At 41.8% G+C, this 26,169-nt stretch overlaps 1 protein-coding gene across 1 annotated transcript; it reads right to left on the reverse strand.

Annotated features, from left to right (window-relative positions):
* Nucleotides 1-91: 91 nt before the first annotated feature.
* arhgef19 (Rho guanine nucleotide exchange factor (GEF) 19) lies at nt 92-24,922 on the reverse strand. The gene is made up of 16 exons (XM_069660091.1): nt 24,604-24,922; nt 9,123-9,834; nt 8,525-9,016; nt 6,369-6,504; nt 6,198-6,283; nt 5,853-6,109; nt 5,257-5,417; nt 5,001-5,153; nt 4,559-4,688; nt 4,299-4,373; nt 4,112-4,201; nt 3,828-3,991; nt 2,706-2,864; nt 2,533-2,612; nt 2,345-2,449; nt 92-2,205 (listed from the first exon to the last, which is right to left on the reverse strand). The coding sequence occupies exons 2-16, from the start codon at nt 9,811-9,813 to the stop codon at nt 2,051-2,053; spliced, it is 2,934 nt and encodes a 977-aa protein (XP_069516192.1). The 5' UTR covers nt 9,814-9,834; nt 24,604-24,922; the 3' UTR covers nt 92-2,050.
* Between the last annotated feature and the right edge of the window lie 1,247 nt (nt 24,923-26,169).

The raw sequence follows: 26,169 nt of genomic DNA on the forward strand, positions 1-26,169 counted from the left end.
GGGGAGCGATGTGGGTGATGATGATGTAGGCCTAAATGTAATTCAGTGCTTAGTGTCTTATAATGTCTAATGTCTTATAAATAATGTTTTTATTCAACTGGGTCAAAGTTGAAATATTAGTAAATGTGAAGTTAAACTAAAAACGATGTAAATGCATCCAAAAGAGTATTTAGTATGTGTCCAATGCCTGGTTTTTAGAGGACAAGACAAGGCTGATGTAATTTTATATTGTTCTAACCGACAACAAATGTCATGAAAGTACCAAAACCAACAACGTCTAACCAGTTACAACAAAGACTCTGCTGACATGATTTTTGGATCAACAGAAAAGTGTTCACCAGTAACGTTCAGGATGGATTTAAGGATACGGTTCGGAAATTAGATTAAGGTTGGTGATATGAATCCTACCTCACACCTGTCTAAATATTTGGGCAGCGGCGGTCGAAGGGACGGCTACAGCGTTAAAAAATAAAATAAAAAGTTCTACTTTGTGCACTTCCTGTCGTTGTAGCCCAGATGTCTACTACGGGAGAAAGACTAGATTGCGTAGTTGTATGGATTAGTAGTATATTTGTTAACGATACCTGCTAGTTTGACTGTTTTTCCTGTTTGTTATAGACATTTCATCCGTTGCCAGCAGCAGACAGGTTTCCGCAAGAAGCAACAAATTGTTGCTTAGTGACATTAGATTTCTACCACTACGGCAACCTGTTGGAATAGGCGCTATAACTGTCCCCTAGCCACCGCTGCTAAAAGTCCCTATTAATCCTCCCTACACTTTCCTCTGCACCCACCCCGAGTCTGTACTGTAATGTAGTATGAAAAAAGGGTCAGAAATATATATTTTAATCTATAATTAAAGGCTTAATTATTCCTACAACAGCTGGGCTTTAGTTTTAGGCAAAAAATACTCTTACAAGAGTAAATAGTGCATTTGTTGGGGACTGTTTTCTGTTGCGGATTAAAACATACTTGGTACCCACAGTTAGTTTCCACATGAGTAGGACGGTAATTTAAGATTTTTCATTGCAGCTCTATGGCACAAAGGAATAAGATCAGGTTTTGACTATCTGGAGTTCTTTTCAGTAGGATGAATTTATTGTTGATTAAAGTCTTTTCGTGGGCTTTGTTGACCATAACAAAAATATAGTGAGCCTGATTCTTTGATCAGATAAAGTATTGATGTAATGCAGCTTTGTAAAGAGGATCCTTTGTCCTTCACTTATGTTAAAGAAGAACTGTGAACATATTAAAAAAATTACCCACAATTCTGCAGCTGGATTAACAAAAACACAAATAAGTTGTACTGACTAATGTTCATTTTTGGGGAAACTTGTTATCTGCATTATGAAACAAAAACTGCTGTCACTGTAAAAACAGGAAAGTGCAGTGAAATGAAAATGCCTTTGTGTAGCTCAGCAGCAGGATCTGCCTGCAGCTAGTGTCTGATGATGTTACATTATTGAATCTGCTGTATCCAGTTAGAGAGCCATTCTGTCCACATGAAACATGGCAGAAGAAAAGACTGGAGACAAATGATCCTCTTTGCACCGCTCTGTGTACGAAATCAAGATGTAAAACCTTTGGACAAGTTTACACTTAATCTGTGATGGTAAATGCATGTATAGTGTAGTGAGCCACATTTACCAAAGAAATACTTGAAATCTCTCCCATTGGTAATGAAATGCATGCACAGAAAGTATGCATGAAGGTATTGCCTCTCGGTTTATTTTACCAGGAAGTCCCATTGCAGCCATACAAAATCACCAGCCCTAAGAAGTTTGGAGACTTTAGTGGCACATTTGTAAAAATGTCTTTTATACTAAAAATGGATAGAGCATTAAAAGGTTTGCACTTTCATTTCAGAACTGTCACCACTGCTAGCATGCTAGGAAAATATACAGTTTAGCATCCATGTGGGAAACGAAAACATTGGCTTCTTTTAGCACTTGCACACTAAACTTACAGTAGATCCCACATCCATCAACAAAAAATGATCCAGAAGCTAAATAAGTTAGCGACTGAAATGCACCTTTGACAGTAAACATGGTCAGTCCTCCCCTTCCAGTTTTTGTATGACACATTTGATACGGATATTTTCTCGGAGGTTGCGGAGGCGCGCGCTGCGACTTGTGATTTCCTCCACGTAGGTTTTGGGGAACCAGCCCCGCTCCCCGTCAGACAGTCTGATGCCTTCCACCCAGCCTGGTGAGAGAAAACATGCCTTAGACATCAAAGAAACCACTTCATATTATTATCTACTGCTTGTTTAAAGACACACAAAACCTTTTATTGCCACAAGTCACATTAATCTAGGTGCAGGTTTAAGATGGTAGACTCCTACCATCACTTGTAATGGTCTTAGCATGAAGAATGTCTGCTTTTTCCAGTGTTAACTCATCGTGCTCTTGGGCCTGGTAGCTCTTGATGCACTGAACCTGGGATATGTCTAAGAGGTAAGAAAAACCAAGATAAATAGGAGGACTAAAAGGTTTACACTGATTCATAGTGCACCTAAATCTCTCTACTGACCATCATTCTCACTGGCCTGCTCGATGTCTTCCAGCGGATCAGATGGAAACATTGCTGTGATCCATCTCTGCTTCCCGCTCCTTGGTACACACAAAAAAATGTCAAAAAAGTATGAAGATTGGACTGAAAAGGAATGATTGTTGACACGACATTGGCAGAGTGATGTCACTCACTCAGTGTGTGATTTGAGCAGGATCTGGTGTTTGAGCTGCTGGCCCTCACACAGCTGCAGGTGGAAGATAAAGCCTGAGATTCCTTGCAGCTTCTTACTGAGGTCCTTCACTTTCAGCTCTCCGATCTTGGCATGCACAAACACCATGAACTTCCACGTGCTGAAAAACAGAGATCAAGGCAAGACTTTTTTCACATTCAAAACCAGAAGGTGAAACCTTGAAGCCAGTTTGTGTAGAATTTTAAAGTTAGTGCAATCATTCATCTCCGTGTCAATTCCACGGGACTGGTAGTTTTGGTTCACTATGTAGGTGAAATCTACCTGTGATACTACCTCAAGAAATGTGGAATCTCACACATCGTTACTATAAGTTCTGTTTTATTTTTAAGAATTGACGGAAAGCGACTGTCAGTGAGGAAAATCAAGAGTTACAACCGTGACAAAGGGAGCCAACTGTAGACGTCTGGTTAAATTGGGAAGTGTGCTCCCACAACTACCATATATCCCCATTAAGGGGTCGTCAGTTAAAAGTTATAATGTTGAAGATTTTAGTTTCGTTCTCTTTGGTGGCACCTATGGTGATAAATGGTATTTGCGGGAGCACACTTCCCAGATGACAGTGCTGCATGTGTGACGTCCACGGTTGGCTCCGGTTGTAACTCTTGATTTTCCTCGCTGACGGTCGCTTTCCTTTTCAGACTGTTTGCCTTCTTCTGAGCGTCAAAATTATTTATTTTTCTTTGGATTTTTGAAGTTGTATCTGTAGTCATCGATCTTTTCTTTGTTTGTTCAGCAATAGTAGATTACTGTTTACTCGCAACACTTGGAGAGACCGGAAAAGCAGCCGCTTAGCTCCGCCTACCCTCTCTGGCAGACCAACCACTGCTGGCTGATGGAAAACGCGTCACTAACTGGGCGCCGCATGGGATTTTTTCTGCGAATGACGCCACAGACACCCAGTCCATAATAATACTATATACTGCAAATGACCGGGGGGGCCCTGTATCCACTTGACCCCAGTGACCCATTGCTCTTTCAACCTGCCCTTGCTGCAAATCACAAGTCATCCATCAGTGATATTTAGGATCTTTATCTTTTTTTTTAACAGCTGCATATGACTCACTCTTTCCTCCTGGACAGAAGGAGACAGTCATTGAACAGGTGGAGGTACACAGGCTTGGTGGGTAACTTGAGCTTGGATCCAGAAATGCTCATCATCTGAGTGTCCACTTCCAGGAGTTCTCCGTGTTTCACCAGCCAGCGGGACTGAGAGATCAGAGGAAAGATCTACACAGAGAGGGAAAAGGTGATGAATAAAAAATAAGAATATAATATAAAGAAAAATATAAATAAAATATAGAAACAAGATAAAAATAAAGACAAATAACATGAAACCCATTCAGTCACCTTTCCCTCAAAATTGATTTTCTTATTGAGGTGAATGAGTTCCTCCATCCTCTTCATGGACTGCACACTGGAGTTACATTCTTTGATGATCTAAGGAGACACGCAGCAACACAGTTATTACTGATATGACTCACCAGTGATAATAAAGGTTGTCATCAAACGGGCTATTACAGATGATAATCACCACCTTTTTTAGCTCATTGAAAGCTTTCGTGGCAGTGTCCTCATCTCGGGAGCCCGGAGTCGTCCTCTTTAAGATATTCTGAAAAACAATGAAGTTTTTGAAGACATGCCAAAGAGAAATCAATACTCTACTTGTGCACTGTTAGGAAAAAAACTACTGCGGCAAACTGCTCGGCCTCGGCCAAATATGATCCCATTTACAGCCCTGTGTAATTTGGTTTCAAGTGCGAACATGAATTCTGCAGTGAATGTTTAATCGTGTACCTCCACCAGCATTTTAAGCCGTGTGATCCTCTGAAACGGGAGGATTAGAAAAGAGGTCAGAGGAAGTCTTTGGCAGACGGGGTCCTCCTCCAAGCGGGCCAGGATGCCAGGGAAGCGAGGGTTCTCGTGCCTGAGAGGACAAGACCAGGAAATATGGAGAAAGACTTCAATGACTTTTGAAAATGTGGGTGTGAATTCCAGCATACTTTTTAACCTGAGAAAAAAGTGCTCAGCTCTCTCTGACTTTCTGCAAGTTAAGTCATGAACGTGTAAAATAACACCTGAACACCCTTAGAGGAAATCCTGAACACCCAGCAGGAAACAATTGGACTTTGTGCTCTAAAGCTATGAATGTGCACAGAAAGAAAGTACCTGCATACTGTACATGTGCGTATATGTTGAGTGCTTTAACAGATGGTTTATTTTAAATGATATAACTCACAGTAAACGCTGATATGTCTGCTCCTGATAAGCCTGGTTGGTGACATAAGGTAAATAAACTCTTCGCAGGGCCGGGCAGTGATCCAGGACGATGTCGCAGACATCAAACCGCAGAATGTCTTCCTCCAACCGGCGCTCCAGGTCCTGAAGAAACCTACAGGCAGCAGAAAATACACTTAGAGAGAGAGACATAATAACTGAGGGATTAAAAAGAAAGACCTGAGGGCAACAGAGGCATCAGCAGCATATCACTTCACCTCTCACTGACATCTTTGACTTCAGGCAGCTTGGAGAAGAGCCACTGCTTGTGCTGAGCTCCCAGACACTCTGCGAGCTCCTGTGACAGCATGAAGTGGTCCACTGCGATCGTCAAACTGCGTATGTATGAAGCCTCTGACGTCACCAGCTCAAATTTTGCCTGAGTTGAATAACACACAGTAAGCCAGGAGTCTACAGCACAGGAACCAACAATAAGGGTTGGGCAATGTCTATCTGATGGCAGGGGGCACAGAGCAATGCAGGAGGCAGGGCAGCGGTACTACAGTTTCTTTCTCTGACTGTGTGGACATCTTGTGTTTTTCATCAAAGACGCCAAAGAAAGTCATTAAGACATGAACACAGGAACATGGTGGATAAGGTCGGGTCTTTATGTCTGGGTAGGTCTGTAGGTTCTTTATAATTGTGTTAAGAGTACTGTCTGGAAATCCTCTATAAGTAAAGTGTAAAGAGATCACTTTTGTTGTGATTGGGCAGCTATATAAATCAAATTTGATTGATTAATTAGCAATCTAGCAATCAGCTGAGGCAGGAAAACTTGCAAATGTAAACACAAAGTCTGAACTGTGTCATTCACCTCCTGTAACTTCCTTTCCTCGTTGCTGAAGTTGTCGAGCTGGCCGCTGGTTCGGACGTCAGGGATGTCCTGCCACAGCGCAAAGGCAGAGCCTCGTGATGAGCGAAAGGAGCTGGAGGGAGACAGATTAGAGGGAGACGGGGTCCCGTCTGACCCCTCGTCCCTGAGCCCCTCCTCCTCTGTGCCAGGCTCCTTCCCCTGCTGCCTCTGGATCTCTCTGTTGATGGCCACGTCACTGTACTCCTGGTACAGAATTGCTGGAAGACATTTCCAATAATGTTGCAACTAAATGCAATCAAGCCTCAGTTTAAGATATGGGTGCACTAGCTAAACAGTTTTACTTACAGCTGGGCAAAAACCGTGATAAACGATTTGAAGTAGCAACAGTTGGAAGCGGCCCTGAGTCCTCTTCTATGGATTTCTTTCTCATTCTGTGAACAAAATGTAAATTCACATCAGTGCATGTCCTTTAATCTTTGCAGCTTCTATGTTGAAATACTATAAGTCAGTTTTTACCCGAGTTTTGTGCTCCACCGATGTAAAGGCATGCCATTGTCACTGCTGGGCAGCAGAGATGGTGCAGGTCCTACAGGACTGTGGGGGGCGCTATCGCTGGAGCCCCCTGAGCTTCGTTGCCTGGAGTTGGACTTATCTAAAGAGGACAATAAGCAGAAAGAAAAGGTATGAGGTCCAGCAAAGAAGCAAGAGACACGTAATGTAAGGTTAAGATTAGGGCAAGCTTCTTTATATCCTGTGTTTGTGACTTCTTACGCAATTTAACTAACATTTTATTATTCAGTAATTTAGTCTTCAATAACAAATACCCCCTGGCCAGGTGACAGGAAGTAAGGAAAGAGAAAGGGAAGAAGATGACATTAGGGGAATTGCATTCGCAGACAGGTAATACATATTAGGTGAGTACTATGGTAGGGACAAAATATCCATATGGCACAATATCATCGTTCTGACTCATGCAATACAATTATCGATAGGTGGTGCCAAATATCAATATTTTCATTTACAAGTAAATGGCACTCTAAACAGATTTCCCTGCAATTTTCACTCACTGCATCACTACTCTATGACTCCTCGCAGTGGCTCTTACGACATAAATGAGGGTAACGTGAATGGAAATCAACTGGCCGAAGAAGAAGTTGAGCAGCAGGATAAAAGAGGCATTGTGTCCTGCTGGCTGTGATATTATTGTTATCGTGGGCCATGCATCGTGAATCGTATCATATCATGAGTTACCCTGCGATTCCCACCCCTAGTGTGAGTATCTATTGTCAATATTGACCGTGTAGCTGGCGAGTTACCAGCTGCTCTATTGAGCGTCTACAGCGCCATGGTGAGTGAGTTGATATAAAACTCGAACTGAAGCAGAGGTTAGCAGCCATATACAAGTGTGGGAGTTTTTTTTTTTGATAGGACAGTTTAAGATAGACAGGAAATGTTGGGAGTAGAGAGGGGGGGGGGAGTCATGCACCAAATGATCGACAGACCGGGTGTTGAACCTGGGATCAGCTTAGCTTGTTGTTATAACTTACATTGAAGCAAGCATAGCTATCGCTAGTGAAGAGGCTAGCTTGGCTAAGGTGCATGGCCTTTGGTAACAGGTGAGCTAAAGTTAGCTGTATGATGGCAGAAAGAGAAGCATTTGTCAATCTGTGAAACCTCACATTTCTTTGGCAAAGAGATCAGGATTCTGTTCACAACACGGAATAATTAGCTCCCAGTGATCAAGTGGTTAGCTCAATCTGTTGACAGCATAGCTAACAGTACCACAAGCTGTGGTGGTGAGAGATAAGGCTTTCTGAGTTCAAAGCAACAAGAGGTGTTTGAATGAGCTGCTGCATCATCCTCTCTGTAGGAAGAGGTCGCCCCACCTCTTGATGCAGTCCTCAAGGCTGGCAGCTATTGGGCTTGTGTAAAGGTATTTGGCTTCTGAGGACTACGCAGAGGTGTATACATCCATAGTGAGATATCAAGTGAATGTTTGAACCTTCACACAATCATGTTGTCAAGTCCCGGAGCAGAACTCCTCACATGCACGATGTTCTCTGTGTTGTACTGTACTATGTTGTCACTCTGTTCTGCTCAGCCTCTCTGCTGATGCACTCCTATCAACCTAGATTTCCCGTTGTCTTTGAATGTCTCAATGTGAATAACACAAAAGTTTCCAATTCAAGGGGCTGAAGTGTCCGGGGTAAGACACATCTGTGAAAATCTGATTGGAATTGCATTTCAAACTACCCTCAAAAAGGTTTTAGATCTGAATTCCAAGGATGCATTTTATGTGTTTCTGCTGCAGTCCCGACTGCTGAAATCAATGTGGATACAATCTGGACATGCCAAAAAAGGGATTTGGACTGGATGTCTGAAAAAGGCCTTAGATTAGGCTTTTGGAGGAGGGGATATCTTTGGAAGAGTCTTCATCCCTGCAGTACAGGGAGAAGTTCATGAGAGTCTATGACAAGAAGCACTGATACTGTCATCCCTAAACCTAAAGCACTTTAAGTTGTTTTTACTTTAGTTTCTCCCAAATCTGTAAACTCTTGGTTTGTTGTATTGTCAAGTAATGGAGTTTTTTGTTTGATGCAATAAAACGGGTTAGGTTTCAATCAATCAACAAATAAAATGTGACCATAACATCAGTTCTGTAGTCTACTCACAGTCCAGGTTGGGGCTAATATTGTTGGAGCTCTGTCTGTCCCGGGAGGCGACCCGAGCAGACAGCGACTTCCCCAGCTTCAAGGTGAAGGAGTTCTTCTTCTGAGACAGCTGCAGTCTAGATATTAGTTCTGAAGCTGAGAATCGTCGCCGTTCATTATCCCCTTGGCGGTTTCGAGGCAAACAGCTCACCCCTGTGGCACTTGAAGTCTCTACAATCCTGCAATCTTCCCCCGCACCTGGAAGTGCATCCTCTATTATGTGAAGTGGCTCTTCAGGTAGATTAAAAATATCATCGTGACTGAGGTTTGGGAGATCTGTAACACCGTCTGTGGATGACGCGCTTGACATGGCCTCCAGGGAAGATAATCCACTGAGGTCCTCCTCCAGGAAAGATGCAAAGGGTCCTGGGAAGATGTAGTCTGGGTCCAGGATGGGGCTGCTGAGAGATTCATCACTCAGGCTGTCTGGAGAATAAACCTGCATCTTTCGCCCTGAAACAAGAAAATTGCTTTATTAGATAAAGAGGAAGCATGTAACGAGTTTCTGAAGGCCAATTTGATGTCAACTTTTTTTCACAGTAAAGTAAAACTTTCTCACTGATAGACTTCTCTTTCAGTGAACCCTGTGACGTCCTCCTCTGCGGCTGGCAGGAGTCTGGGCTCTGAAACCCAGGTCCATCAGGTGAGGACGGGGAGCAAGGTACCTGAGATTCCCAGGAGTCTCTGTCTGTGTATAAAGAGGACAGAGGGAATGACAGAGGGAGGCTAAGAGCAGCATGGAGGGGACGACATACTGTCGTGACACATCGTGGCTTTTCAGGCTGCTCTCGCAAAGAAGTCCTGACACCATTCGAGCATTCGTGTCTGCTGTCACGTGCAGGTATATGAGAGTTCAAATTCAACGTTGTGTCATGCTCATTGTCTGTCCTGTTGCAGCTATTCTGTAAGTCGTTCAGTTCGTTGAGTGTGTGTCTGAATCCATTCAGGGGCAGGGTGTGTGTTGTGCATTGTGCGTCTGGAACAACAGTTTGCCTCGGAGAGCCAAGTCCATTTATTTTAGGTGTCACTGGAGGTTGTAGCTCAATAAAAGCTAATGTTTCCTGCTGGCACACGGCGACATGCTTGTGGTGACACGGGTGAAGGAGAGGCCTGTTCTCCTGGGCCTCGCTCAGAGCCTGGGACTCTCCTGAGCCAGGGATCCACATGCTGGGACTCTCTCGTCGGCAGTGAAAGGCGTGACGGTGGGGCTGGAAATCAGGAAAAGGTGAGAATCCATAACCAGGGAGCATGGCTGAATGAACACATGGGAGCTGCAAAAAAAGAGAGAGAGAAAGAGAGAAAATATTAATATTTTTACTTACAAACGTTGGTTGTCCAGCATTTTTCTTTAACTTTGTCTCATTTCAATGTGAATTAAGAAATCATTTAGGATAGTTCTTTCACAATATGTCAATTAAGTCGAGTAAACCTCATTACAAAGGACTGTAAAACATATTGATGAAGGGTTATGATAATTATGCAAACTCTTGAGCCTTGCTTCTCTTTGGCTCGCCTCCATTGCCAACGTGTGTAACAGTAGCTAACATTACATTTTAAATGGAGCCTGCTAGAGTCAACAAACAACTATCAACCACCACAACACAGGTACCAACACAAAGCAAAACAAGTTTTGTCTAGTAAAGTCCATCTGGCCAAACAGGAATGTGACAAACTATAGCAGGCTGCCTTTGTGCAGGTTTGTTAGCTAACGTGTGCTTAAACGCTAGTGCAGACAAATTGCTAGCTAGCTAATGTAGCCAAAGGCTGTTTCGAGTGTTTAAAGTCAGCTAATTTATCCAGATTTGCTGGGATCCTACATATTTTGATTAAGTTACAGCTAACTAGCTAATAACCATTAAAATTATCACTGAGGAAATAATATCTCAGTTTATAATTGTTGTCCAGCTTGCCAATTACTACCAGCTAACGCGATCCATGAAACAAACAGTGATGATCTTAGCCGACAAAAAGTGATGTAGCAAACAGTACCGAGCAAAGGTGTACAGCTAACGTGATGCGGGTCAATCTTGTTCAGTCTGTATGTCATGTTTTTGTTTTGGCTGATCACTTGCGCCAACACAGGGTGAGCACCAGCAAAAATATGCCGGTTGCAATTCACTGTCCAAGCCCACAACAATTTTCTTAAAACTACTTTAGAACCTAAAATGGAAAATAATTTCATTATCTTTTTACCTTTTCTTTGTTTTACAAAAAACTCCTTCTTTCTCCTTCTTACTGTGTTTTTCAATGTTATGAAAGTAAGTATGGATCCTAATCTGTAAAGATAGGGGGTGTATAAAGGATATAGGTCCGTACCATATTGCAGTAAAGAAATTATGATAATTGGTAAGTTAAAGCCCAAAAAAAAGGCTAAACTAATAACGCAAAAAACCCCCCACTTATCCAGCAGACATACTTATATGGTTGAATGGACACAACTCCAGGTTAGCGACTTGGCTTAGTTACGCCAGAGGATTCCTCTGACTCGACCGAGTGTTACACAGAGCGTTCAGTTATAATGAACAGCAGGCAGTGTTCTGTAAGTTTCATGAAGTATTCAGTCTGTGCATGTTTATTGGATAGCTGATAGAGGAGAGACTTCTAATATGGCTTCAGTACATGCTTAGGATTCATCCAGCCTTACTTACTCACACATGCACACACACGCACACACACACACACACACACACACACTGAACACATACTCCAGAAAAAGCAAGATGGACCCTGAAACTATTGATGCATGCAGGATGCTTCAGTCATACCCCAGACACACACACATGTGCCTGCACGGACACACACACAAACACACACGTGCACTTAAGTCTAGGTTAGTGTGTCTCCTGAGCCGTGTCTTCCTGCTTTAATTAAAGACCTCTCTACACGCAGCATTCAGCCCCTGTACTTAACATCTTTACACACACACTTGCGCACACTCACAGACACCAGTTCCAGACAGGATACCACAGCAGACAGACAGACAGAGGAAGAGAGCACATCCTCAGCACTCTCACCTTTCACCTGAGATCTATACTCATCCATCACTCTTGTTGTTCTTGTCAGCTCAAGTTAGCTAGCAGGCCCCTTTTCTGATTGAACATTTACAGTGAGTGTCTGTTAAACCCCGTCAGTACACCACGTAAAATGAATGGTAAAACAAACACTGTCTAATAACTATACGCAGAGGTACGACCTCTCGACTCGACTCGACTTAAATGAGGCTATATATACTCATATTGTATTGTTTTGTTCAAACTGCTATAAAAAGCTGCATCTCATAACCAAAAGGAAGTGAGGTAATAAAAAGGCATTAATTAATATTTCAGGTCCAGCACCTGAAACATATAATAAAAGGTTTTATATCTCATAAACATTTGTGTTATTATGAAGCTAGTTACTGTAGCATTTAGCCTATCAATTAGCCTTGCTACCATAGCCTAACAACTACTTTCAGACGTGTTGTCCTTTTTCAGTTTCAGTTGTAGTTGAGTATCTGACTGGCAATAAGTATAAACCTCATTTATTTGTTCTCTCCCTTTAGGTTATTTGTCTTAATCCAGTGTCTTTATTTTTGTCAGCTAGGTATGCTAGATAGCATCTATCTAGCAATAAGTCAGCTTAGCCACATATGCTGACAAACGTAAATTAGCTTTGGTGTCCCAATGCCATAAAGTGCAGTGTTGGAAATTGAACTAGTGTAGCAGTTATTGAAAATAAATATAAAAAATAATATATAATAAATATAGAACAAGACTAGGTCAAAACCTTGTATGTGGCTGACTGCATCAGGTCAATGTGCGCTGTTGTGGGCAATGTGTTACAGCGGACAGCGGAGGAGCAGCGGAGGAGCAGCCCTGCCTACCCCCCCCGAACAAAGTATCCAGAGCCGTATAGACAAAGAGTTGCGTCACTGGAGGTCCAATAGACTCCATGATCAGCCATTGCGATGTTGCAACTCTCTCTCTCTACAGCTCTGAAAGTACCGTCACTCACTCAGACAGTCAGTCACATACTGACCCATGTGTAGGGCTGACCCCAGTGGTCAGCCAAAAATATACATAAAAAATAAAGTTTAAGATTGTAATGGAGCAGGAATTGAAAAAACAACAATGTAATAATTTATTTTTACCTTTGGGATTGGCTCCTCAATTTCTATGTTTGTTACAATGTGGAAAATGGACAATATTTTCGACCAAAACTACACCTACTTTTCAGTGATTTCAGTCTGCATGGTTGCATTTTTGAGCGTTCATCTTTTTCCCTGCTAGACACTGTAAAAACACAGAATACTGTGGCGTTCATGGTACATAGAAGGTCACATTCTGGGATTGTTAATTGTTAACTGTTTTATCTCTTTTATCAGATTGTTAACTCATAAAAACACACACTGCAGGATCTTTGTAATGGAAACTGTAAGAAACTGTATACATCAAGAATGCATTTTTATACGTAACTCAAAATATAATTACCACACTGTCACAATAACTCTTAATGAGGTACATATATTTTACATTATAGTAAAACAAAGTGACAAATTAAACAGTACACCTGTAATTTACCATAAATGAATGCTTTTCCTTTAAGTATAACTTTGTTTATCACAGTGTTTGTTTGCCTGGAAAATAACAGGCTGGAAATCATAGTTTGCCTTCTTCTTCTTTATGGAGCGCACATGTGCTGTACGCTGTGAATATGAGGCTGTTGAAAAGCCACACCTGTTCTTGTGGCAACGGTTGACGGCCCAGTCACTCCTATCTCTCTCTGTTTCTCTCTTACACACACACACACACACACACACACGTTTGCATGCATGTATGCGCACACACACACACACACTCACACACACACACACACACACACACACACACACACACACACGCGTTTGCATGCAAGAAACACACACACATACACACACAAGTGCAGGCACAAATGGTTACCTGTTCCCGTCTGCAGACAAAGGCAGCCTTTATGTGTGTGCCGGGGCCAGGCTGCCCTGAGCACAGGACACCTGAGAGGGTGTGGGAACTGTTTATACTGATCAGCTCATATAGTGCAGCCACTGAGCCATATAAACACATCCAGAGCACTGCTGCATAATAACCTGAGCTTTATTGGTGTCTGCATGTGATTACTGTCTGGTTATAGTGTAATCCGGCTGCAGATGTACGGCATTAACCAAAACTTACTCACCTCTACCTGCAGTCGTATGACAATAAAGATGAATTATATCCTTTGTAAACCGTCATTTCTAGAACACTGTATTTCATGATCATCTAATCTTTAAAGATCATTCCAATGACTTAATGTTCACATAATCCTCCACCAACAGCCAAGTCGCCATAAATCAGCATAATCATTGTAGCAAATTAGCTATCTGCTATTTGATCAAGAAACCTCAAAGATCCCAAAAACTGACAATAAGCCTCACCGCCGCATTCATCAGAACATGAAAGCATCCGATTACACGTACGGCACATTCCTCATGCAGATACAATTATATAACGCTATTAAAATTTCAATTCCAAAGACATGTAATTTCCCTTGTCAGAGCAGGGTGTTATTTGTGACTGTTATGGACTTTGTTGCCAGTTTTCCCCCTGTAATTTCACTAGGCTGCTCTAAGACGCCATGTCTGCATACAGCACCTAATGAATGGCGCTCTGGCATGCCTTTAATGCCAGCAGCCACACGAGGAGCATTTTTAATTGTGACATTTTTCATCTTGAAGGTCTCGGAATAATCCTTTAATGGGATGTATTGCATAAATATGAGCATAAATCTGTGGCTGATTCAGCCTCATTCAGAGCCAAATGTTGTGTAATCACGTCATTAAAGTTTGTTTGATGTTTGCCAGGGGGGATGAGGGTGTTAAAACAAATGGATTCACTGTTTGTGGTTCACGAAGGTGAAGAAGTACTTTTCTCCTCCGCATACTTTTCTAATGTTTCGGAGTGTGATAATAACACTGCTTTGAAAAGGTTGTAGGGAATATGCTTAATGTGGCAATAGAGGGGTTTTACTGTAACTTAACATTATGAAGTAAATGTTGATTGTTCAATGTAATGGCTGAATAATAAAGACAGCATTGTTGTTAAGATCAGTGGACTTAAAGGTATAATCTCGAAGATTTCCTTGTAAATAAATGTCTGTTAAGTCACTATCTGCGACATTCGCAGAGAAAATCACAAGCGGTGCCCAGTTAGTGACGCTTTTTCCATCACCCAGCAGTGGTTGGTCTGCCAGAGAGGGTAGGCGGAGCTAAGCGGCTGCTTTTCCGGTCTCTGCAAGTGTTGCGGGTAAACAGTAATCTACCATGGCTGAACAAACAAAGAAAAGATGGATGACTACAGATACAACCTCAAAAATAAGTGAAAATCCAAAGAAAAAGAAACAAATTCGATGCGCAGATGAAGGCAAACAGTCTAAAAAGGAAAGTGACCATCAGCGAGGAAAATCAAGAGCTACAACCGGAGCCAACCGTGGATGTCTGGTTAAATTGGGAAGTGTCCTCCTGCAATTACTGTTTAATGCCATTAGGGGACACCAATGAAAATTAAACTGAAATCTTCGAGATTAGATCTTTAAAGCCTCACTTTGACCATGCAATTTAAGTGAATGGGTGAAGGTAGAAGCAGGTACACAAACAGGAAGGTTAGCCATTCAACCATTTCTTTCTGTGTGTCAATCAATCAATTTTTATTTATTTAGCGCCCAAAGAGAGCAGGTCCAGACCTATTTACAGAGACCCAACGTTAATCCACCTTGAGCAAATACTTGGCAACAGTAGCAGGCACAACTTCCTTTTAATAGGAAGAAACCTCAATCAGAACCAGACTCATTTATTAAATGCTGTTGGGAATTAAAAAGAATTTCGTCAAATATTGCAAAACAGATGTCTTAAATTAAATGCCATAAGACATTTTCAACCTTCCTACTTACTTTTTAGCTGCTCAAACAAACGTGTTGCTACAACTAGGTGAACCCTGGTGCAACAGGTATCAGCTTTAAAGTCTGAACAGTAAACAATAAATGCCAAATCTGTTTTTGGAGAAAAGTTTGCAGAAGTTTGTCATATACGGTAGAAGTAACTACAGTAGAAGAGTTTTTTTTTAAGTTGGATGAATGACATTATTAACACTGAAAAGGTACACTGTAAAAAAAATGTTTTTGAGGGTAGTAATTTTCCTGTACATAAGTCAGCAGTTGAATACATTGAAATGTGTAAAGTTCACCTGCATTACCTAATTTTCAACAGTGACAATTGCAACCCAAAATAACTACCCAAAGATCTCGGGCCTGAACTGCAAAGTGTGCATGCGTCAACGTTTGTTCTTGGCTGCAGGTCAGGGTTGGATTAATCGGTGAGAGTATCGCCAGTGTCGGTTAGCCATCGGGGTTGAGGTTAAGATTCCTGTGTAACAGGAAGTATCAGAATGAATGAAAGTGTTTATATGTTTATTAGTTAGATATACCAGACGTTTTGTAGTCGCCGTTTCTGTACAAGACATTTTAATTTGTAGCCCTCTCTTGGCAGTAACACTGGCTGACTTTCCTGAATATTAGTCAGTAAATAAACACGAGCAGGCTAATGTTGTTGATTATAATTTATTTTCATTTGAGCATCTTGAATTCCCAAAAGGTTGCACAGTGGTGCAGTGGTTAGTGCTGTCACCTCACACAAGGCTCCTGGTTCGAATCCCAGTTTGGTTAGGTGGCCTTTCTGTGTGGAGTTTGCATGTTCTCCAGCTTCCACCCACAGTCCAAAGACATGCTCGTTAGGTCAACTGGTGACTCTAAAATTGCCCATGAGTGTGAGTGTGAAAAGTTGTCTGTCTCTGGTCAAGAGTTATTATTACTCATCTTTATTAAGTAATTAGTTGTGTAATCTAATGAGAAATGTTAAGTAGATTTACCTAATTTATTTTAATGTATCATAGTTGTTAAATTCAGGTATTCTTCACTAAAAACATAGGGTCAAATTGATTCAATCAAATAAAGTGCAAAATGTTACCTCAATTTTATCGAGTAGATTCTATAGGTTGCTTTTTATAGTGTACCCACTTTGGTACTAAAGAAGGATAATCTTATGTCCCTGTGTCAAAGTCTGAAAAAAGCTGCATCTATGAAAAAAAGACAACAAGAATAATTGTCAGATTCTGCAAACATGAACACGATGTCTGGCTAAAATTGGTAAGTGAAACAAACTTCCTGAAATATCTCATTTGTTAAAGGATACTGTGAGCGTCGCTATGTTTTTAAAATACCCTGTGGTGACAGATGAAAGTCAATAAAATCATATTAGTGGATCGTTTTGAGGTATTTGCAGTGTTGAGGAAAATAACCAACCCACTTATATATTATCTAACTCTGCTCCTTGTTTGGAAAGTTGAATTGTCTGTCCCCTCCCCACACACGGCTCACTCCCTGAGCTTAAGTCTGGTGTGTTTGGTCAGACAGACTGGAGTGTCCTAACAGTGTGGCGTGAGCAGCTCATGTGTGTGTGTGAGGTTGCAGTTTAACTCGGTCACATCAGACCACTAATTGCCAAGCAGTAGACTAAAGAGCCCAGCATTGTCTGCCGAGACAAGACATGACATCATTCAGCGTCACTTCTAGGAAAAACCCCCAACTGCACTCACAGTGTTGGCGAAAACAGTTTTAATAACATTTTGTATCAACGCTAAGGTAGTGATGAGAGTCTGTTCACTTGCCAAAGAGAAATAGCAACAATTATTGTCTACTGTGAAAGTGTAATTAGGAAGTGAAGACAGAGTGATGTCATCATTAGTTGTGTGATACTTTTCAGCATAAAATACATTGCTATAGGCAGTGCCGACTTCACGACAAATTATCAGCACTCACTTCAAGGTGATTAGAAAACAGTCGAGAAAACCATAGATGTACATATGAGATGACACTGAGGGGAAAAGCCAAAATGTTTATTCCTGCTGTAATATTCAGCAGTAACTGTGATATTTAAAGACATAAACAGTAAAACAAAGGAGTCTGACTTATCTGATGTGTCCACTGCGTCTTTGATAAACCAACTTATCACCCAAACCAACTTAAACACAATCACTATCAACTAAACTATCATACTGATCTGCTATTCTGTAATACTTTCAACACACAGACGCTGATCTTAAAATCATAGCGACTCCGTTTGAACTGATGTTAATTTTAAAACAGAGCATAAGCTCTAGGGCTGAACAATTAATCGGAATTTTATCGAAATTACAATATGACCTGCAATTTTCAAATCGCAGGAGGTGCAACATTTATTAAAGGTGAAATGTGTGTCAAAATACCATTTTAATTTAAATATTGTGCCGCAGAGATGTCCTGGCCGACATCATCCAGACATAAGTATCAAATATCTTCATTTGGTACACAAAAAAACACCATAATCACACCATAAATATGTTTTTCAATGTAAGTGAGATTAAATATGTAAATCAAAATCACAATATGAGTCAAAATAATCACAATTACATTTTTTTCCCCAGCCCTAATAAGCTCTCCTGACTTAATGCTCAACAGTAGGTTACACTAACCAAGCCAAGCCTTACCCTTCTCAGACGCTGAATCCAGACCATACTTGCAGATGGAAATCTCAAAAACCCAACCTTGCTACACTCCATATCGGTACCTTACAACACCACACAAAAGACTTAATGAAAGACGTAATGATTTTCTATTTGTTCCTTGTCCCTGTTTGCTCTGTGGTCTTACGTGACACAGGGGTTTACTGCCCGGAAATTATTCTTTGTGTTTAATGAATGATGCGTGTTGTGTAGATGTGGTGAGTAGTTGCAGGCTGCTGCTAAAGAACTTAAGTAGCTATGATAGTCCAAACTGTTCACCACATTTTTTGCAGGGTTTGTTTTGAAGGTCTTCCAACAATTTTTTAATGCAATTATGACTTGTTGACATAAAACCAAAGAAGGGCAAATAGAAACTTGTTAATAAAAGTCTGACATCATGCACTAAGTTCTTCAGCTTGTTAGAGGCAACGAAACATTTGATATGTTCACCTTAAATGCCTGGATGTGAGGCGAAGCAGTTTCTTCATGGTATTTTAATAGGCTTCATCTAAATCTCTCAACCAACACAAACTATTGAGCGAAACTCAGACTCCAATCAGAGAAAAAGCACCAGATGTGGAGATGAAGCACTAAGCTGCATATTTTTGTAAGAGCAGACACCTGAATGGTGTGGGAATGGTTGAGTGAATTCAGGTCAGGGAGTTTCTTGGTATTCATTCCTCTTCCAGCCTCCACCCACTGAGACAGGTGAGCACCCCAGAGGCTACAGGAGGCAGGTGGGGAGGGGGGAGTTACCCGAATGTTTACACACGGACTGGGTCCTCTTAATCCTCCCTCTGCAGCCCCAGGCAACTTACCCACGACCTTCGGAGACACTACGAAGATGCATGCTGACAGCCTGGCTTATAATCACACAAAGCTATGACACACACAAGGCACACCTGAATGTGAGTGTGTGTTTGAGACGTGATCTGTCTTTGATTGAAAGCGACAAGACGTAGAGAAGCCTTCCCTGACCTTGTCTCACCCAGAGGGATCCCCGCTGACAGAAACAGACAAACAGCGATCTCTAATTTAAAAGCCTGAAAAAATGGCGACCATCTCACACGTAAACGCCAAGACTTTTGGACCTTTAACCTCTCCACCCCTCCCCTCTTTTTACTCCACCACCACCATAACAACTCAAACAGGCTGACACACAGGAGACACACAGCCAGGAGAGTAAAGACACAAAGGAGCAATTGACTAACTTATGGAAATAACCTGCTCTAATTATGGTGCTTTGTCATAAGTCGCAAAAGCTACCGAGTCGATGGAGGGCCACGGATCCAACGCGCAGTAAATCCAGAAAATCTCTTAATCAGCACCTTCTGACAGACAATAGTTATCTGTATGTGAGCAGAGTCTAAGAAAAGGAGTGCTGATTCAGGATGTTTTGGCAGGTTACGTGGTCACATGAAAAGTGCAATCCAACACTTGAGGAATCCATCTTAGAAACAAGATTATGTTCCTTCTTCAGTTTGTTTAAAAGAACCACCAGACTCCATCATGGAAGAGGGGATTTTTACAAACAGCTCAACATGAGTCCAGTTAAGTTTCATACACAATAACAACAACTTAAGATATCCCGTTATAGAATAGAAGTGATAAGCTGGTATCACACACTTACACAGCCAGGTAATGGTTCATTTAATTACCCATGAACCTGTGGGTTTAGAAAATGTACTTCTGATACATTCTTGAGACTAGAAAATGTCAGAAAGTTAAAAAAAAATGTCCCTGCAGTGTAAACATTTTCTACATTTCCTATTTTGTCTGAACAAAAGTCCAAAAGGGCATTTAATTTACATTAAAGTAATCTTGAAGATTTTCATCTAAATAAATGTCTGTTAAGTCTCTATCCATTGCCGAATGAGGTAACACAATGGTGATTGAGCCTATGGCCCACTGATGAAAGCCTTTGCATTTGCAGTATAACAGACTGGGAGTCTGTGGCGACTTTTGCTGAAAAAATCACAAGTGGTGCCCAGTTAGTGACGCGTTTTCCATCACCCAGCAGTGGTTGGTCTGCCAGAGAGGGTAGGCGGAGCTAAGCAGCTGCTTTTCCGGTCTCTGCAAGTGTTGCGAGTAAACAGTAATCTACTATGGCTGAACAAACAAAGAAAAGATGGATGACTACAGATACAACTTCAAAAATAAGTGAAAATCCAAAGAAAAAGAAAAAAATTGGACGCTCAGATGAAGCAAACAGTCTAAAAAGGAAAGCGACCGTCAGCGAGGAAAAACAAGAGTTACAACCGGAGCCGACCGTGGACGTCACACATGCAACACTGTGTGGATATCTGGGAAGTGTGCTCCTGCAATTACCGTTTATCGCCCTTAGGTGCAGCCAAAGAGAATGAAACTGAGATCTTCGAGATTACAACTTTAAGGGATAATTATAGAAATGTTTTTATACTTTTTTTGTTGATCCCACGAAAGACCAAAACGAACAAAGAATCGATCCTGTTGTATCGTATCATCGTCCAAAAAATACTAAAACACATCAGTGAGCCTTACTGTTGAACTGGGTGATTTGTTCCTGCATTACCATGAACACACACACACACACACACACACACACACACACACACACACACACACACACACACACACACACACACACACACACACACACACACACACACACACACACACACTGTAGTCTAACCATCCTGCTGTTGTAAATACTCATTAGATAACCAACTGTGTATTACTCCATGACAGAAAAAAGTCCCTGGCAAATCCTCCATATATTCCATTTTGAGTGATATTTGTTAAAAAGACAAAGTGCCAAGCTCTTTTAAGGACTAACTAAACTCCTTCAAAGTATAACTCATCAGTCAACTTTAAGTGCTCACCCTGATCTGTTCTCATAGTTACTGGTGATTGTGAAGTATCCATTGAAGTATTTGCTGTACTTTCATTTCAGATTTCCTTTTTCTGCTTTAAACTCGTTGATAAGGAAGATGCAGGGTTTGCTGTACTCAAACTGTCAATCAGAGCACTTTGATTCTGATCTGATCCTCTGCCACTGAGCTCTCAAGAGGCTGACCTACTTTACAACAAATTGCTGATGCATCTCTCTGCATTCATCTGCTGCTGTGTTTACTCGTGCTCTCTTCATCTCTGTTTTTGAGCTCTCTGCTCCACTTTCCCCAGCTGAGCACCAGCAGTTCCTCCTCACCCCCCCGACCTACCCAACTTCTTGCTTTTATTATCTGGACAGGTATGGACAAGTCATTCACTGGGTTGCTTGTTGTTTTGAAACATGATCGGGTAAAAGTGGAACGCGGATTTTAACGAGCTGACCTTCCAGAAATGATTCCACTTTAGCCAAACTAATCTCTGAATATCAGCAGGTTGATCTGTGTTAAAGTGATACATTTAAATAAAGCTATTTTTCCTCGATGAGGCTGAACAGACTGAGGAATTGCTGCTGTTGTATCCTTGAGAGCAACACCTGGTTTGAGTTTTATTTTTTCAGAAAACCAAAGCATTTGTCGAAAAGTGATTTTAGAGAAGAAGCATGAGTAAGAAACCTATCACCTCACAAGAGTATAAATGTGAAACACACACCGCGTCCTATTTGCTGGGTTCATAATGTAAGATAACCTGAGGCTACAGTGCTAGACAGGTGTGCCGCATAGACGCACATCGCCTCTGGGCTCGAGTTTTAACCTTCATGCATGGGCCAAATATTATCTGACTCGCAGATTAACTAATAAGTGACAGAGCCTGCACACTGCTGCATGAAAAGCCTGGTTGTTTGAGAAATGCATCAAGTCATAACCGTCACATAACTATATTATTATTATGTGGATGCCCTGGTTTTAACTCAGTAGGTGGTCTGCTTTATTGTCCAGGTTTGAAGACAAGTTCATGTCCAACTTCAGAGGTGCCCAACCCCCCCAGATGAGACCCTCTGACACACAGAGACACTTTCCTGCATTCCCTGGATGACTCGGCAGGCTCATTCCTCTGAAATTGACCACTAAAGTGAAGCAGAGGCAAACAAAGAAACTCAACGATACACGTGACGGAGCTGGGACCATTATTATGGGCTATTAAGGCTGCTGCTATGTAGGCCATGAGCCAAAAAGCTCCAAAAAGTGACAGGACCTCCTCAAAGTATCAGTGTTACTCATGTTAACTGTGCAGGTCAGTCAATGATGCTTAATGATTTTAGCCTAGTTTTGAGAAAAACAGGTCAGAGCGAACAAAACAGGGTCCGTCACGTTCAGGTTAGCAGCTGAGCGTGTGAGTGTGCACGTGAGTGTAAATACCATAAAGAGTGCAGGTAGCATTTGCATGCAAGGTTAGTTTGAGGTGTGGCATCCTGGATCCCTTCCCCACAACACACACACGTTCAGACAGCCACTGTCTGAGTGGCAGGTGATGGGGCAGGTGCTCTCCAGACAGACTTACAGTTGCTGGGGGGAGGGAGGAAGTGGGAAGGAGGGAGGCGTAATCTGAGCTATAAATCTGTGTGTGATATGAGCAGGCATGCAAAGGGAATTCAAATGCAAAGTCGTGCACTTACAGGCTAGAAATTCAATCACAGCCGAGAGAAAATCCTGAATTTCTATTTTGGCAGTGTTTGAATATTCATAGAAATGTTGTCACAAGTTCATCATCATTCAGGGGATCTCCAGCCTGCCATAAAGCGCCGTAAAACAGTTCAAGGTCCTGTTTTATGCCTTGGTACACATCTACTCAACGTGCAGGTGGTGCGTTTGAGTCAGACATACCGTAGTAAATCAGATAATCCAGAAAACACTCACAGCTATCTATTTGTGCTCCAGTCAAAATATGTTCCTCCAGACGATCCAGGCTCAGCTGCAGCACACATGACAATACACTTAGTCATCAGGACAGCAGACAGAAAAGGCAGCCATCATCTCAGCATGCCCTTTCACTAAAGACTGACAGAACAGACTAAAACACACTCATCTTTTCACCTTTAAAAAAAATGGCTTTTATTCTTGAGCATTGTTATATTTTAAATTTAAGTATTATCATTGTTTTTTTACAATATTTGTTGTCCCTGGTGTTTATTTTACTTTTTGACTGATTTTTTATTTATTGATTTCTAACATTTCATTTTATTATTGGTGTATTTATTTATCCTTGCAAATTCTTTATCTTAATCTATTGTTGTTATTTTCTATTGCACGTTTGTATGAAAGGTGAATACATAAAGTTGAGTTGAGTTGTTGTTGGGGCGGCTGTGGCTCAGTGGTAGTCGGTCCTCTCTCAATTGGAAGGTTGGGGGTTCGATTCCTGACTGCTACAGTCACATGTCAAAGTGTCCTTGGGCAAGACACTGAACCCCAAAGTGATCCCGTGGCATAGCAGCTTTAAATGGTTGGAAGACAAGAAAAACGCTATATAAGTACAGCCCATTTACCATTTACTAATTGTTTCCCAGGTGGGTCACAACAATAAGAAGAAATAAGAGGCTTCCTGAGAATTACTTCAAAAGCATAACCTGGCTGCTAATGTCAGAACAGCACGTGTTGTTTATCCCTAATGAAGCATTGTAACCAACTGAAGGCTCCGAATGAGACAGACTGAAAGAAAACCAAACCACATGTATGCATGAACTCATATTCAAACACACAGATATCCACACACACTCCTCTGTTAAAAACCCGAGGCTCTCTCCTCGCCTGCAGCTGTGGGCAGAGACAGAGTTTGGGACCTTTTGCTAAAATGTTCAATAAAGGAGAAAAGAGAAAAGTGCGTGTGCTGCGGCGCCAAGTTTCAGCCATGTACAGTTTTTAACAACCCCTCATCCAACATACTCGAGGCATGCACTTACCTGCCCCGCTCTGCAACAACTCATTGCTGCACTGTAACCATCACATTCAAGGCTCACTTCACTCTGCACTGCCTAGGGAAGTGCTGGAAACATCATAGATGCAAGCAGCAACGTCTTCCAACAGAATACATGAGTAGTGAAGCTAATGATCCCAGTGGCAGGATTTAAGCATCTACTTCTGCTTGTCTTGGCTCTCTGCAACTTTCACTTTTGAATCCTGTATTTCACTGCAACGCATGTTTATAAACCACTGATTTAAGCAGCTGATTCTGTCTGTTGAGACATAACATCCAGGCAAACAGAGTCCTGTGTTTTCCACCTGATAATCCATCACATATTGTAACCCATTGTGTTGTTTCCTGATCCCATAAGGGAACAATATGCACCTTTGTTCTCAGAGCATATATGCTGTCACATAAATGCAATGCACCTGACAAGCTGCACTACTTCCTCCAAAGTGCACCACACAAAGCAAAGCCTGCACTCTCAGACAAATAACACAGCTCAACTTTCACTCCCACAAGTTAAATTCTCCTACTTGGCAAAGTTGGCGAGGTATTGACAAGAATGTGAATCTATTTCTTCGCTTTTCTGTGTGAAGGACTTATTGTTGCTATTTTTCTGTACCATACCTCATCGGTGTTAGCAGCCTAGTGTGTGTGCTGGATGGTGGCCAGCAGCAGTGTGTGAATCCAGGCCATCCCAGGGTCAGACCGAGCCACTCTGCTATCCATTGCTGCCTTGTGTTCCTCCCGGCTTCTTTCCTCTCTTCTCCTCCTTCAGCTTCTTCTTCTTTTTTTTTTAAATGCAGCTCAGTCTTTTTAAATCTCTTCTCTTCTGCCCGCTTCTTCTCCTTGTTCTTCTTTGTGTTCTCCGCCTCCTCTGGAAAACAAAAACAGGCTGAAAAAACAGCCACCACTTGCTGCACTCACAGCTACTTACAATGCAGATCCCCTCTCTACGCTCCTCTGCTCTCCCTTCCCTCTCTGCTCCTTCCCCTCCCTCTCTCTCTCCCTCCCTCCCTTTCTGCTACTGTTGGGGAAAGCTCATTTTCTCTTTCTCCTCCCCCTCTGTTGCCCTTCCTCTAACTGTAATAGTTATTAAGTGTCTCATTTTAGCACCTGCTTTAAGACAGAAATGGACACAGGGAGGAAGAAGCCTTGGAGAGAAAAAATGTTGCTCCTTCATAAGAGTGTGTCCAAGTAAACATGTGTGTGGCAGGTGGTGGGGTCTACTTTATCAGCACAGGTGTGTTAAATGTGCAGATTAAATGGGTTTTAACAATCAGAACTTGCATGCAAAAGCACAATGTTGCATGCTTTCTTTGTGCATGTTTGTATTTGCTTTACTGTGCATTCAGATCCCTTGCTGACATTGCCTGTGGCTGTGAGTGTGTGTCTGCATGCTGCTTTCACTAAACGTCAAACTGGGAGTTGGTGACAGAAAGAAGCTGCTACGGCATGCTTGAACTCCCTCATCTCTTTCCCCGCTTGCTGCTGTATCAACTATGTTCACTAATCAAACATGAAAGGAATGGTGGTGGGTGGTGGGTGGTGGGTGGTGCGTAGGTCATCTTGGGACACTAGTTTACTCAGCGGTCATGGACGTCCAATAATTCCTGTTTTTAGATAGTAGGAAATAGGTTGCTAAAGGCTTGAGAGCTATTGTGATTTCATTTTGCACAACATGAGTACTAAAACATTTTGGTTGGATAGATGAAGTACCATGAAATTATGATTTCAAATTAGTAAACTGAATAACGGCGTACAGGTTTGATTGACACTAATCTCCATTTACAAGAATCTGTAGCAGATTCACAGGAAGTGTTCCGGTTTCCCTTTGTAGTACACTTGTAGTCCGAGTAGTATTGACGAATCACGTATCAGCCGGCTGCAGAGTATGCAAGAAAAACAATCTGTGTGAAGAGCAAAAGCAGGCGGAACGTAATGCGCCGTCATGCTCATCAGCGGCTATCTGACGACGATTTAGCTTCTTATTAATCTCCATAAACAGACATCTGCATGTTAACAGCTAACAATCTGCTCAGACCTGGACAGACCTGACAAAGCTTCATTTGGACTTCTTACAAATCTGCATCATGATGTTATTTCAGCAAACTTAAAACTCGCAGATGGGTTCTGATTGGATTGAAACCAATTCAATCAATCAATCAATCAATCAATCAGTCCAGCACAAAA

Source organism: Semicossyphus pulcher, unplaced genomic scaffold (assembly GCF_022749685.1).
Source record: "Semicossyphus pulcher isolate SPU_LCO1_2020_fin unplaced genomic scaffold, fSemPul1.0.p SCAF_13, whole genome shotgun sequence".
Classification (NCBI taxonomy): Eukaryota; Metazoa; Chordata; class Actinopteri; order Labriformes; family Labridae; genus Semicossyphus; species Semicossyphus pulcher.

Bases quoted from the DNA above. Each gene is read 5' to 3' on its own strand.
- arhgef19 (XM_069660091.1), bottom strand. From the start codon at position 9,813: ATGCTCCCTGGTTATGGATTCTCACCTTTTCCTGATTTCCAGCCCCAC. The intron at 6,284-6,368 runs GTAAAAACTGAC...TTTTGTTCACAG, and splicing joins CGGTGGAGCACAAAACTCGG to AATGAGAAAGAAATCCATAG. The intron at 6,110-6,197 runs GTAAGTAAAACT...AATGTCTTCCAG, and splicing joins ATCACGGTTTTTGCCCAGCT to CAATTCTGTACCAGGAGTAC.